Source organism: Eucyclogobius newberryi, unplaced genomic scaffold (assembly GCF_026437365.1).
Source record: "Eucyclogobius newberryi isolate DKJ021-1_F unplaced genomic scaffold, fEucNew1.0.hap1 SCAF_9, whole genome shotgun sequence".
NCBI classification, from domain to species: Eukaryota; Metazoa; Chordata; class Actinopteri; order Gobiiformes; family Gobiidae; genus Eucyclogobius; species Eucyclogobius newberryi.
Genome location: NW_027316532.1, coordinates 37,806,077 through 37,818,472, shown reverse-complemented (window position 1 = coordinate 37,818,472; position 12,396 = coordinate 37,806,077). Strand labels below are relative to the sequence as shown.

At 40.0% G+C, this 12,396-nt stretch overlaps 1 protein-coding gene across 4 annotated transcripts in view; it reads right to left on the bottom strand.

The window, feature by feature from the left end:
- lnx1 (ligand of numb-protein X 1) overlaps window positions 1-12,396 on the bottom strand; it is a 54,506-nt gene that overhangs the window by 18,341 nt on the left and 23,769 nt on the right. For 2 of the 4 annotated variants that reach the window (XM_072439417.1, XM_072439420.1), the window contains one exon: window positions 1,104-1,354. In XM_072439417.1, the coding sequence (XP_072295518.1) occupies window positions 1,104-1,354 (251 nt within the window). The remainder of the gene's footprint in view (window positions 1-1,103; window positions 1,355-12,396) is intronic. The other 2 variants (XM_072439418.1, XM_072439421.1) reach the window with 1 other exon arrangement.

Here is a 12,396-nt window from a genome sequence, read left to right as displayed (position 1 = left end):
AGAGCCTTTATAGATTGGTGGAAAAAAGAAGGCACAGCAGCTAATTGGCTGATAGGATTTCTATCAGGGATTGTTAGTAGCAACAATGACTGTTTCCGGGGTTGTAAAAATGCTCTGTTGGTGTAACTATGTCTCAGAGGGGAGAAACTGAGTAAGACCTCGATGTATGTGACCAGAAAGCTCTTTGCTCTTTATTGATTTCAGTCTGTTTTTCTCGTACTCGTTTGTAATTTACATTTTCAATTCGTCAGCAATGGTCAGAGTCAAGATGAAATAGAAATGACCACCACCATTTGATTAAGAGAGACAAAACCATCCAGTTCAGCTTCCATCTAAATGTAATGACTTTGCATTATTCCTTAATGACAAAGTTCAGGGGATTAAAAATGCTATGAATTCCACAACGCAATTATTAACCCTGAAATCACCCAGACACTTAAACACAAATCACTAACATCAGCAGCTTTTTACCATCTGAAGAACACTGTCTTTCGGTATAATATCTAAACTATATAACTGCATTCATAATCTGGCCAGCCGTTCTACTAGATATGTTAAAAATAAGTGGGAAAGAGAAGGTCATTTTGTTTAAAGAATAGGAACATATACATACTTCTAAATGGAAGACAACAAAAGGACGTAGGCTGTATCCAGTATTTTATGACGGCATGTGAAGGTGCCCACTATTCAGGGAAATATTGTGGTTGCCAAGTGACGCAGCAGTGTTTTCTGGGACTGTATTATTGTTCACAAATATTGGACTGAAGCACAAACTGTTTTTAAGGATTTTTTTCACTGGATTTAAGAACTATGTTCTATGTGGGCCTCAAAACTCCTGCCATGGACATAATAAATGGATTCCTTTAAAGCATATTTTTGGCTGCAGGGAAAAATGACGAAAAACTGAACTAACACAGAATTTACACTTGACATTGGCAAAATGGAGGGGACTGTTTTATATATTTAAATGAAACCTGAAGGGAGGAAAAAACGGCGCTAAACAAGACACAATTGAAAGAGTTCACACCACAACTTACAAGGGTCAGACAAACACAACGGGACAGGACTGACCACACCACCACACGCAGACATCAGTCACTCACACTCACTCTTCTTGGAGCTGGATCGCGCGGCCAGGCTTGTGGTGCTCCCTGATTGGCTGTTGTCCTCCATGCTGGGGTCGAAGGCGGGGTTGACCAGGCCCGGCTCGTCGGAGAGCAGAGCCACGGCTGCTGCGGGGCCATCGTTGGGCAGTGTGGCAATGGTGAGCTCCGACGTGCTGTCCGTGCACTCGCCCTCCTGGGAGCGGCGCTTTCTGTCCGCCGAGAGCCCATAGTGGGACGCACCTTTACATCTGCAATGAGACGAGGCCGGTTTGAACACTACTGGACCAGATATGAATGTAAGAGTTCAGATAAGATAAGATAAGATAAGATAATCCTTTATTGTCCACACATGGGGAACGGACAGATTATAGGAAGTTTCAAAAACACACTCTTAATAGAAGAACTCTTATGAACAAAACGAAAAACTCTTATTAACAAAACTCCTCTCATATCTTAATAGGGAATGGAGGGGGAAAAATAAAATAAAATTGATATTAAAATAAAAAGACAAAGATAAAAATAAGATAATAATAAAATAAAGTAAAGTAAAAGAAAATAGCTAGCATAAGACTAAATAATACTAATAGTAAGTGAGTAAACAAAATAAAACACTTATTTATATCAGTTGTATGCACATGAACATGGCCTTAATTGCTTGCCTAAATGGCACTGGGATGGGGTAGTGAAGTGACCACGGATAGTTGGTGAATGAAACACGCCAATGCCACATGGGAGTCAAACCCAGAACATTCTCGTTGTGAGGCTCGTTTCTGAACTACTGCACCATCGTGTTGCTCAAGGATGAAAGCAAAAGTGAATCCTGTAGTTTCCCATTGACTCCCATTAAGATGTTTGGTTGACAGTTATAATTTCAGTCTCAGTTCTTTTGAACGATGCCCTGACAGTTTCTCTCCACCTCCGCAATCCACCGGCTTAAAGCAGACGAGCTTCAGAGGCGTCCCGAGAGGACAAAAAGATGTTATTTTGACTCCATTTCCATACAGTACCGACATAACTGTGCACTCTAAAGCACCTCTGCAGCACCACTCTTTCCTACAGATCAATCCTACAGTACACTTGCTGTTTTACTGGCTGATAATTGAACATGAAGCAAGTTTTGGTGAATTGTTACTACTGTATTTTCCGGACCATAAGTCACATGTTTTTTCATAGTTTTGGCCGAGGTGCGTCTTATACATATATTTATACTTATATACTTATGCTTGTACTCCAGCGTGACTTATATGTGATATTATTTGTTATTTTCACTTGCAACTGCAGTGCAATTTATGTTTTTTTCTTCTCTATTATGCATTTTTTGGCTGGTGCGACTTATACTCTGGAAAATACGGTGTGAAGAGTCAGTTCTACAGTTTGCAGAAAGTCAGTGGACCTGCTTCTATTATTATGCCTTTTTAGACCAATGGACAAAATGTAACATAATGAACCAGAAATCTACCAGTGTCATACAAAACGCCCCAAAAAGCATAACGTCTTCTTCAAACTGGGGGTTGAATGAAGGAAGGACTCACTTATGCACTTCTTCAGCAGATTGCAAACGAAATGGCTCCATCACATACGAGACACACTGTATAACACACTGTACAACACACTTTGTACTCCATACCGCACCCTAGACAATTGACCAGAGAAACTAAACCTTCAGAAGATTACTTTAGTCTTGTCCTTCCTTGTGTGGAGTAAAATGTATTCAGCGTGACTTTGTATCTCCTCTGCTCAGTCCTCCCTGTGCGCCTGTGCTCTATGTGACAGGATCTGTAATCACACGTAACACGGGGCTTCACTGCGGCGCTGACTGTTAGCATCCGTGACAGCTGACTGAATACAAAGGGGAGAAACACATTTATGAGAAAGCCAGCATGAGTTACTGACATGGCATTTGAACAGACGACAACTGCAGACTGTCTGAATATTGTTTTTCTCCCAAACAAATCAAACTTCAAAGTTCCTGCCTGTCAGCGCTGACAATAACACAAAGACACTGCATCATTGTCTCACGTTTGTGAAGGAACAGAACTTTATCACGTTAATATTCTGGAACAATGCAATGTCATAAACCTGAAGATTCGTCGCAGTATTGGGTTTAGATGAGTTTGAGCTTGATTCAATACAGATTCAAACAATTCAAGTATGGGCGTCTTCTCTCCACGGGACACTTAGGTTAGGTTAAGCTGTAGAAAGTTTCAGATTTTCTACAATTACAGTATCAATTGTGCGAAGACAGTCGTCCCCATAACAAGAAGAAGCTTTTTGTCTCTATAACACATCTGTCTGAGTGGGTAGTGCACTTTATTTCTGAGCTAAAATCATTTCAGGTTGAAGTGGGCTCTACATCTCACTTGTGGTCACCAGTCAGACTCACTGTTGTAGGAAGAAATGATGTCTCAATCGATTTGATGCCGCAATTTATAACATAACATTGCTTTACATTGGGTTATGTGCGTCCTGCTTCAACTATACACTGCATGTGTGGTGTTCATCCAGTCAGTAAATTGAACGCTATGAAGCATGTCCACGCAGCAACACAGCACTTAACTAAGTGAAGAGGTTGAATGCAGTAATATTTCAATCAGGTGCAATGGAAAAGGGCAGCGCTGCAGAGAGGAAGTGTCACTTGTTATCAGTGTGAAGGACTAAGCACAACATAAGCTGAAACAGACGCCTTCAAGGAATAATGGTCCAAAAAACATTTAAAAACCATAGAAGTCTAATTAAACTTGTGAATTTCCCCCCACAATATCACAAGTTTGACATATATTTGACACTTATGTATTATTGGGCATTTTTGAGACATAAAGTGAACTGAGACGACACGTTGCTAATAAAGGAGTTAGCGTCATAAAATGCGTGAAATTTGCATTATTAGAATGTTTTTGGTGCTTAATAACCACAGTTTAATGTCAGCCCTAGAGTTTATTGCTGTCTAAAACATCAGTATCGTTTGTTCCTTTGTAAAATCCAATAAAATAAATTACAGTTAACCCGTGGGCACAGTTTCGACAGTAGCATTACTTGCAGACAGGTCTTAAGTACGGAGTTCCTGTGACAGCCACAGTAACCCAGCCTACTCTTGTTTGTCATTGTCCTGAAATGGCCGCTGTGAAGTTATGGCTCAATAATATTTTTATGGAGGCAGTGCGATGTCTCTCTGGGTTCTTTTTATGTTTGTAGCTGTGCAGGTGAAGCACATGTCAAGTGCCGCAGTTTGTGTGGGGCCAAAAGCACGTCATACCAAGCACAAGATTAGAATTATTACTGCCAAACTATACTGTATCTTATCATGCCTGTCCCATAAAACATGTGTCTCCATCTCAGCAACTATGGGCCTTAAAAGGACGGTACAAACACTATAATTTACAGGGATCGTTATGTTTCCAAGCCTTGCAACATTACATCGACCTAGAAAACCCTGGCTCTTTCTTTATTTTTAAAGTATGTGATTATATGGTTTTAATTTATTATAATAGGAAAAAAAGAAAAAAGTAAACTAAGGTCTGTTCTTTATATTTAAAATGTGTGATTATATAGTTTTAATTTATTAAAAGAGGAAAAAAAGTAAACTAAGGTCTGTTCTCTGACAGTGTATTTTCACAAGGAAGCTGCAGGGGGAGCTCTATCGCTTAAGTGACTTAGTTCTGCTTTGAATTTGTTTTTAATTTTTAAATACATTGTTAATATTTTAGTTTTATGCACCTATATTTACTTTGTATGTGAGTTTGAGCTGTGGTGGAGAGACAATAATGATAACCAACGTAACATTCTATATGTTAGAGGAGTTTCAATGCTTTTTAATACAAAACGCATTGGAATTGGTATTTCATCGATGTCGCAATGGTATAAGAGCGGGGGAAACAATCATTGGTCATCACTATCACCCATCACTAAGAAAAAAGCAAACTTGGAAGTGCAACTGTAATATGGTGCACATCCAATTACTTGACTTTTTCCTATCCGTGCTAGCATAACAAACCTGCAATGCAAACACTTTACACTAAATGTATTGTTCCTATACTGCCTTGTTTTACCTTAACTTGACCCTGCATGCTTACTTTTATTTTCTATTTTAAAACACTTTTCCAAGTAAGTGAATTTATAGTATATGTCACGGCTGAATTATTCGCTTCCATTTCGTCCCACTAAGCACTCCTCCAACACTATTCAGCACTGTGGCTTTATGCAGCTGTAGTTTTCTATCTTCTCCTTTCTTTCTTACACACTGCTGATATGATTTTCTGCCGACCCAAAGACCAGTTTATAGTATAGGACCACGTTCAGCCGACTCCACGGAACCAAACACTTCCGAAGTACATTCCCGCTTGTGGAAAATGGCAAACCACAGTCGGTGTAGGAGAATAATATTGAACACACCTCCATTCATTTGACATAAATCTCCCGAGGCGACCACCCAAATCTTTGCAAATCTTTTATGAATGCACACCATTCTTAAAGTGAATGTGCGCAGACTACAGAAGACACTTTGAAAGCACATCTTGCGCGCAAAAACGAAGATAGCGACGTCGCAAAGCTGCGCCACAGGGACTAAGAGCAGGAGATTTCACAACTGAACATCAAACGCCTCGAGAATAGGAAGAGGCGGGGCTATTGTAAAACGCCAGCTCTCTCAAAGGCTTTGTCTGCGATTAATTAAAAAGTTGGAGCTGCCTATAAAGCATACTGTAACCATATCATAGTGGTTTTAATGTTACTGTTGAAGTGTGAGGTGCGTGGGGGAGTGGGGTGGGAGGCAGGGAGGCATCTGGGGTGGTCTGAGGAGGCGCTGGAGCCGAAGCAAGAGGCGTAATTAAGTGTTCACAACAAGCAGAGGTGCCGCAAATGGGGGAAAAGCACAAATATTCAATCATTTTCTTCTCGCGTTTGGGCTTTCATCCAAGTTTGAATTTAGATAGTGCTTTGGTGCCGCTATGAAATTGGTTACTATCATTGTTCCCAAATCTACTTACACACTACAAATGGCTAGTGCTACTTCATTTCCTTTAAAATGAGGAACTCATTTGAAACTTCATGATTGTTTTATTAGCATTCCTTATCTTTAGTTCTTTCACTTCAAATTATGTTTTAATGTAAGGTTTTAGCATTGATTTTTCTTCAGTTTTTTAAAAAGTTTTATTTAGTTTAATAACAAACGTGTGGCTTGCGGCCTGCCCCTCCAGTGACCTGCAGACTTACGTTAGTTGTGAACATTTTACTGCTTTACCAATCCTTATTCAAGCACAGCAAATGCCTTTTATTCTCAGGTGTTGCTCCCATGTGACAGGTGACATATCCTATGATCTGAAGGGTAAAAGGGGAAGCCAGAGCTTTTGTCATAGTGCCTGGAGGCCCCCTGCAGGCTCCTGCACTCTCAGAACATGTGGATGTATGTCTGTGTGCAGCATTGTGAGAGTCAGTCACACATTTAGTGTGAAGAGTCGGGTTATTCTTAGAACATGCCAATTATATAGGGAAGCACAAAAGCTCAGAAGTCTTATTTAATAGATTCCTTTGTGAGATCTTCTAATGGCGGCAATACATATATATATAGGGAATTATAATTTAATAAGAAATCTAAATCATTTAGCTTAAAGCAGGTCTTAAGACAGTGCATGGACCTATTCTTAAACCACAAAAGTTCAAAAGACATAAAAACAATTGTTACATGAAACCATTTGTAGATCTTTAAATTGATTCCACTGGTTCAAGTCTTTGTCTGATTCATGAACTCGGACTGAACTGACCATCCATTAAAGCTTGTGGCTTTCACAAATCAGAGTTACTTACTTTAAAACAGACCATAGCATAAACACCAGCGAGTCAACACAAAGTAGAAATGTAGAAATGCATCGTTGTTATGCACTGGATTTATAGAGATGTAAGTTGTTATTGCACATTTGGACTTGATTGGATCAGTATATCAATTAGTGTATTCTCACACGGCTTGGCCACCGTCCAGGCACATAACGGCGAGTCTGACCATGCAGAAATAGGCTGTGTGATAGATAGATACATAAAGAGAGCATCAGGGATAGACAGAGTAATCCTGTTAATGATGAGCTAGAGGAGTGTTAATCAGAGGATGCGCAGTGTGGTGATTGGATTCGCCTGCTGTGAGGGCTAATCCCATCTGCCGCTCGCCTACTACCACCACGGCCACTTTCGGCCGTAGACACACATTTTAGGCTAATCCCGTTTCTCAGAATGGCATAAGTGGAGTGAGTCTGGAGGCAGCGCTGCTTCACTCCTGGGTGTGTGACTTCGGCTTCTTGATCTATGCGGAGACTAAAAGTGAGTGTGTTCATAAACCACAGGGAGCTTTGTGCCAGGATTTACCTTTGTGTGCAGTGGCCCGGCCGGTTTGGCATGTCTAATGTATCTCTGTGAACTAAACTGACTCATGCTTTTCACACAATCAATACACGCAATGATTGGCTGTGGCCTGACCCCATGATGAGGTGGGACGGACCTCTGCGCTCTGTAATCTGTGGCTGGATTCTGGTTTCAGTCCAGGACGCTGGTTCTGTCGACACAAAGCAGCCGCTCAGGGAGCACGAGGCCTGAGAGGTGCAGAGGTTTGAGATCAAATTATGTTGTAAGGCCCGAAATGCTTATTAATATGGGAGAAGTGTGAATTCTGCTGATAAAATATAGATTTTTGTCAGGTGTGTGTGTCAGGTGCAGGGAAATAAACCTAATCACGATATCAATAAAGGAATAATCTATTTAAACTTCTCCTTTTAATAATGAATTGAATAATATGTCTTTATAGAGCACTTTTCATTCAACTCAGACGCTTTACATAGAGCAAGGTAAAAACTAAACAAATACTAGGAATAAAACTTTTCCCAGTACATTTCTTCATGTCTCCATGAAGATGTTTTTGCTTTGCCTGAAATGTTCCACAGTGTGGCATTAACTATATCTATTTCTCACATTAAGAAAGCATGTTTTCCAAGGCTTTTTAGAGTGAGAAAACATTAGTAATGATATAATACATAAAATAAATATGTGTAATGTCGTAATGCCATACTGTGGAACATTCCAGGCAAAGTATTAACAGAGAATATACTTAGAGTACCTTGATGTTATAGTACATGTGTATTTTATTTATTTATATATTTATTTTACTAGTATCTGTACATTATTTTTAGTTTTAGTTTAGTTTAGTAAGTTTAGTTTTGTAACTTATGTCAATTATTTGTTTAAGTTTGCTTAGTGTTTTACTCTTCACTTTGAGCTTTTTGCATCTGAATAACTCAACTTAACTCAACTTAACTAAACTAAACTAAACTAAACTGTAGTGTAATTTTAATACATTTATTAATGACATTTCATTCTAAGTTAAATCTACATTTAATTCCACAAACAATGACCGCATATTTCCCCCCTTTGGATGACACGTGTGACCCTGCGGTGACCTCTCGGAGCTTAATCCAGCCTCAAAAATGCACTTTAGGTATGTCCAGCTCAAACGTGGCTCGTCTCCAGCGCTGCAGTAAATGACTATGTTTGCAGGTCCCCCCCCCGGCCCCTGACAGCTGTAATCCCCTCTGCGCTGCAGGACGGGATGGCATACAATCCCCACCAGGCCGCTGTCCCACATTGCACCGCACGCTTCTGCCTTTTAGCCTATATTTCTCACTCAGTGCAAACGCCACGCCCCTCGGCACTGTCCTGGTTTCACTGCAAAACGGAATATGGCGGAATATATACATTAGTAGGACTTGAACATTACTTCAGCTGCATGTGGCAGACCTTTCACTACAAATGTACATATAGTGTACTTTCAAAGATATTCAATCAAGTCAACATCTTAAAACCCAGATTGATATGAATACTGTATGAATACTGTATGAATACTGTCATGAATACTATCAAGAATACTATCAAGAATACTATCAAGAATACTATCATGAATACTATCATGAATACTTTCATGAATACTATCATGAATACTGTCATGAATACTATCATGAATACTGTCCCTCTAGTCTACGTTCATGTCGTACAGTGTTCATGTAGTACAGTGTTCATGTAGTACAGTGTTCATGTTGTACAGTGTTTATGTTGTACAGTGTTTATGTTGTACAGTGTTTATGTAGTACAGTGTTTATGTTGTACAGTGTTTATGTTGTACAGTGTTCATGTAGTACAGTGTTCATGTACAGTGTTCATGTAGTACAGTGTTCATGTTGTACAGTGTTTATGTAGTACAGTGTTTATGTTGTACAGTGTTTATGTTGTACAGTGTTCATGTAGTACAGTGTTCATGTTGTACAGTGTTTATGTAGTACAGTGTTCATGTTGTACAGTGTTTATGTAGTACAGTGTTCATGTTGTACAGTGTTTATGTTGTACAGTGTTTGTGTTGTACAGTGTTTATGTTGTACAGTGTTTATGTACAGTGTTCATGTAGTACAGTGTTCATGTAGTACAGTGTTCATGTAGTACAGTGTTCATGTTGTACAGTGTTCATGTAGTACAGTGTTCATGTTGTACAGTGTTAATGTTGTACAGTGTTTATGTTGTACAGTGTTCATGTAGTACAGTGTTCATGTAGTACAGTGTTCATGTTGTACAGTGTTCATGTAGTATAGTGTTCATGTAGTACACTGTTCATGTAGTATAGTGTTCATGTTGTACAGTGTTCATGTAGTACAGTGTTCATGTTGTACAGTGTTCATGTAGTACAGTGTTCATGTAGTACAGTGTTCATGTAGTACAGTGTTCATGTAGTAAAGTGTTCAGGTTGTACAGTGTTCATGTAGTATAGTGTTCATGTAGTACAGTGTTCACGTAGTATAGTGTTCATGTAGTATAGTGTTCATGTAGTAGAGTGTTCATGTAGTACAGTGTCCATGTAGTACAGTGTTCATGTAGTACAGTGTTCATGTTGTACAGTGTTCATGTTGTACAGTGTTCATGTAGTACAGTGTTCATGTAGTACAGTGTTCATGTACAGTGTTCATGTAGTACAGTGTTCATGTACAGTGTTCATGTAGTACAGTGTTCATGTAGTACAGTGTTCATGTTGTAGTGTAAAACAGCCTATTTCCATTTGCGCAACATCGCCAAAATCAGAAGAATCCTGCCTAAAAGTGATGCCGAAAAACTTATCCATGCATTTGTAACGACTAGATTAGACCACTGTAACTCCCTGCTTGCAGCGTGTCCTAAAAGCTCCATAAAAAGCTTTCAACTGGTTCAAAATGCAGCAGCAAGATTACTAACAGGAACAAAAAGAAGAGAGCACATTACGCCAGTGCTGAAGTCTCTTCACTGGCTCCCCGTCGAGTCTAGAATCAAATTCAAAATTCTACTCTTGACCTACAAAGCCATAAATGACATGGCCCCATCCTACCTCAAAGATGCTATAGAACCATATCATCCAAACAGAGCTCTTCGCTCTCAGAATGCTGGCCTTCTGGTGGTGCCAAGAGTCTCTAAAAGTACTGTAGGAGGTAGAGCGTTTAGCTACCAAGCTCCTGTGTTATGGAATCAGCTCCCGACCCATGTTAAATATGCTGACACAGTCTCTTCATTTAAGTCCAGGCTTAAAACGTTCCTCTTCGAAATCGCTTATGGTCAGACTAGTTAGGAACAGAAACATAAACCCACAGCTTTAGCTACGCTGCCCTAGGAGTAACTGTGCTGGGGGAAGTATGACAGCTTGAGCACTATCCTCTTCTTCTTCTGACTACTTATGCTATCAAACAATATTTATTTTTTGATTCCACTTGCAAACTGTTCACCGCCTTCTTTTCTTTCTCTCACTCCTGAGGACCTGTGGACCCAGATGCCCCTCTCCTGGTGAAGTGGTCCCTGCCCTGTGTGGACGGTCCCTCATCTGCCTGAAGAGTGGCTCCAGTTCGCCTCAGTCGGTCCCTCATCTGCCTGAAGAGTGGGTCCAGCTCGCCTCCGACGGTCCCTCTTCTGCCTGAAGAGTGGGTCCAGCTCGCCTCAGACGGTCCCTCTTCTGCCTGAAGAGTGGGTCCAGCTCGACTCAGACGGTCCCTCTTCTGCCTGAAGAGTGGGTCCAGCTCGACTCAGACGGTCCCTCATCTTTTTTTGTAGTTTTTCCTGGCCGAGAAGGAGAGTCTAAGGACAGAGGACCCTGGGACATCGTCCCTCGCCACCACAGACATTGTCTGACTTCATCGCCACCACAGACATTGTCTGACTTCATCGCCACCACAGACATTGTTGATTCATCTCTCCCTGTGGCCCTCAGAGGCAACTGTTGTTGTGATTTTGGGCCTTACAAAAATAAATTGATTTGATTTGATGTTGTACAGTGTTCATGTAGTACAGTGTTCATGTAGTACAGTGTTCATGTAGTACAGTGTTCATGTAGTACAGTGTTCATGTACAGTGTTCATGTAGTACAGTGTTCATGTAGTACAGTGTTCATGTAGTACAGTGTTCATGTACAGTGTTCATGTAGTACAGTGTTCATGTAGTACAGTGTTCATGTAGTACAGTGTTCATGTTGTACAGTGTTCATGTTGTACAGTGTTCATGTAGTACAGTGTTCATGTACAGTGTTCATGTAGTACAGTGTTCATGTAGTACAGTGTTCATGTAGTACAGTGTTCATGTTGTACAGAGTTCATGTAGTACAGTGTTCATGTAGTACAGTGTTCATGTTGTACAGTGTTCATGTTGTACAGTGTTCATGTAGTATAGTGTTCATGTAGTACATTGTTCATGTTGTACAGTGTTCATGTAGTATAGTGTTCATATAGTACAGTGTTCATGTAGTACAGTGTTCATGTAGTACAGTGTTCATGTTGTACAGTGTTCATGTACAGTGTTCATGTAGTACAGGGTTTATTTTGTACAGTGTTCATGTACAGTGTTCATGTAGTACAGGGTTTATGTTGTACAGTGTTCATGTAGTACAGTGTTCATGTTGTACAGTGTTCATGTAGTATAGTGTTCATGTAGTATAGTGTTCTTATAGTATAGTGTTCATGTTGTACAGTGTTCATGTAGTACAGTGTTCATGTTGTACAGTGTTCATGTAGTACAGTGTTCATGTAGTACAGTGTTCATGTAGTACAGTGTTCATGTAGTAAAGTGTTTAGGTTGTACAGTGTTCATGTAGTATAGTGTTCATGTAGTATAGTGTTCATGTAGTACAGTGTTCATGTTGTACAGTGTTCATGTAGTACAGTGTTCATGTAGTACAGTGTTCATGTAGTACAGTGTTCATGTAGTATAGTGTTCATGTAGTACAGTGTTCATGTAGTACAGTGTTCATGTAGTACAGTGT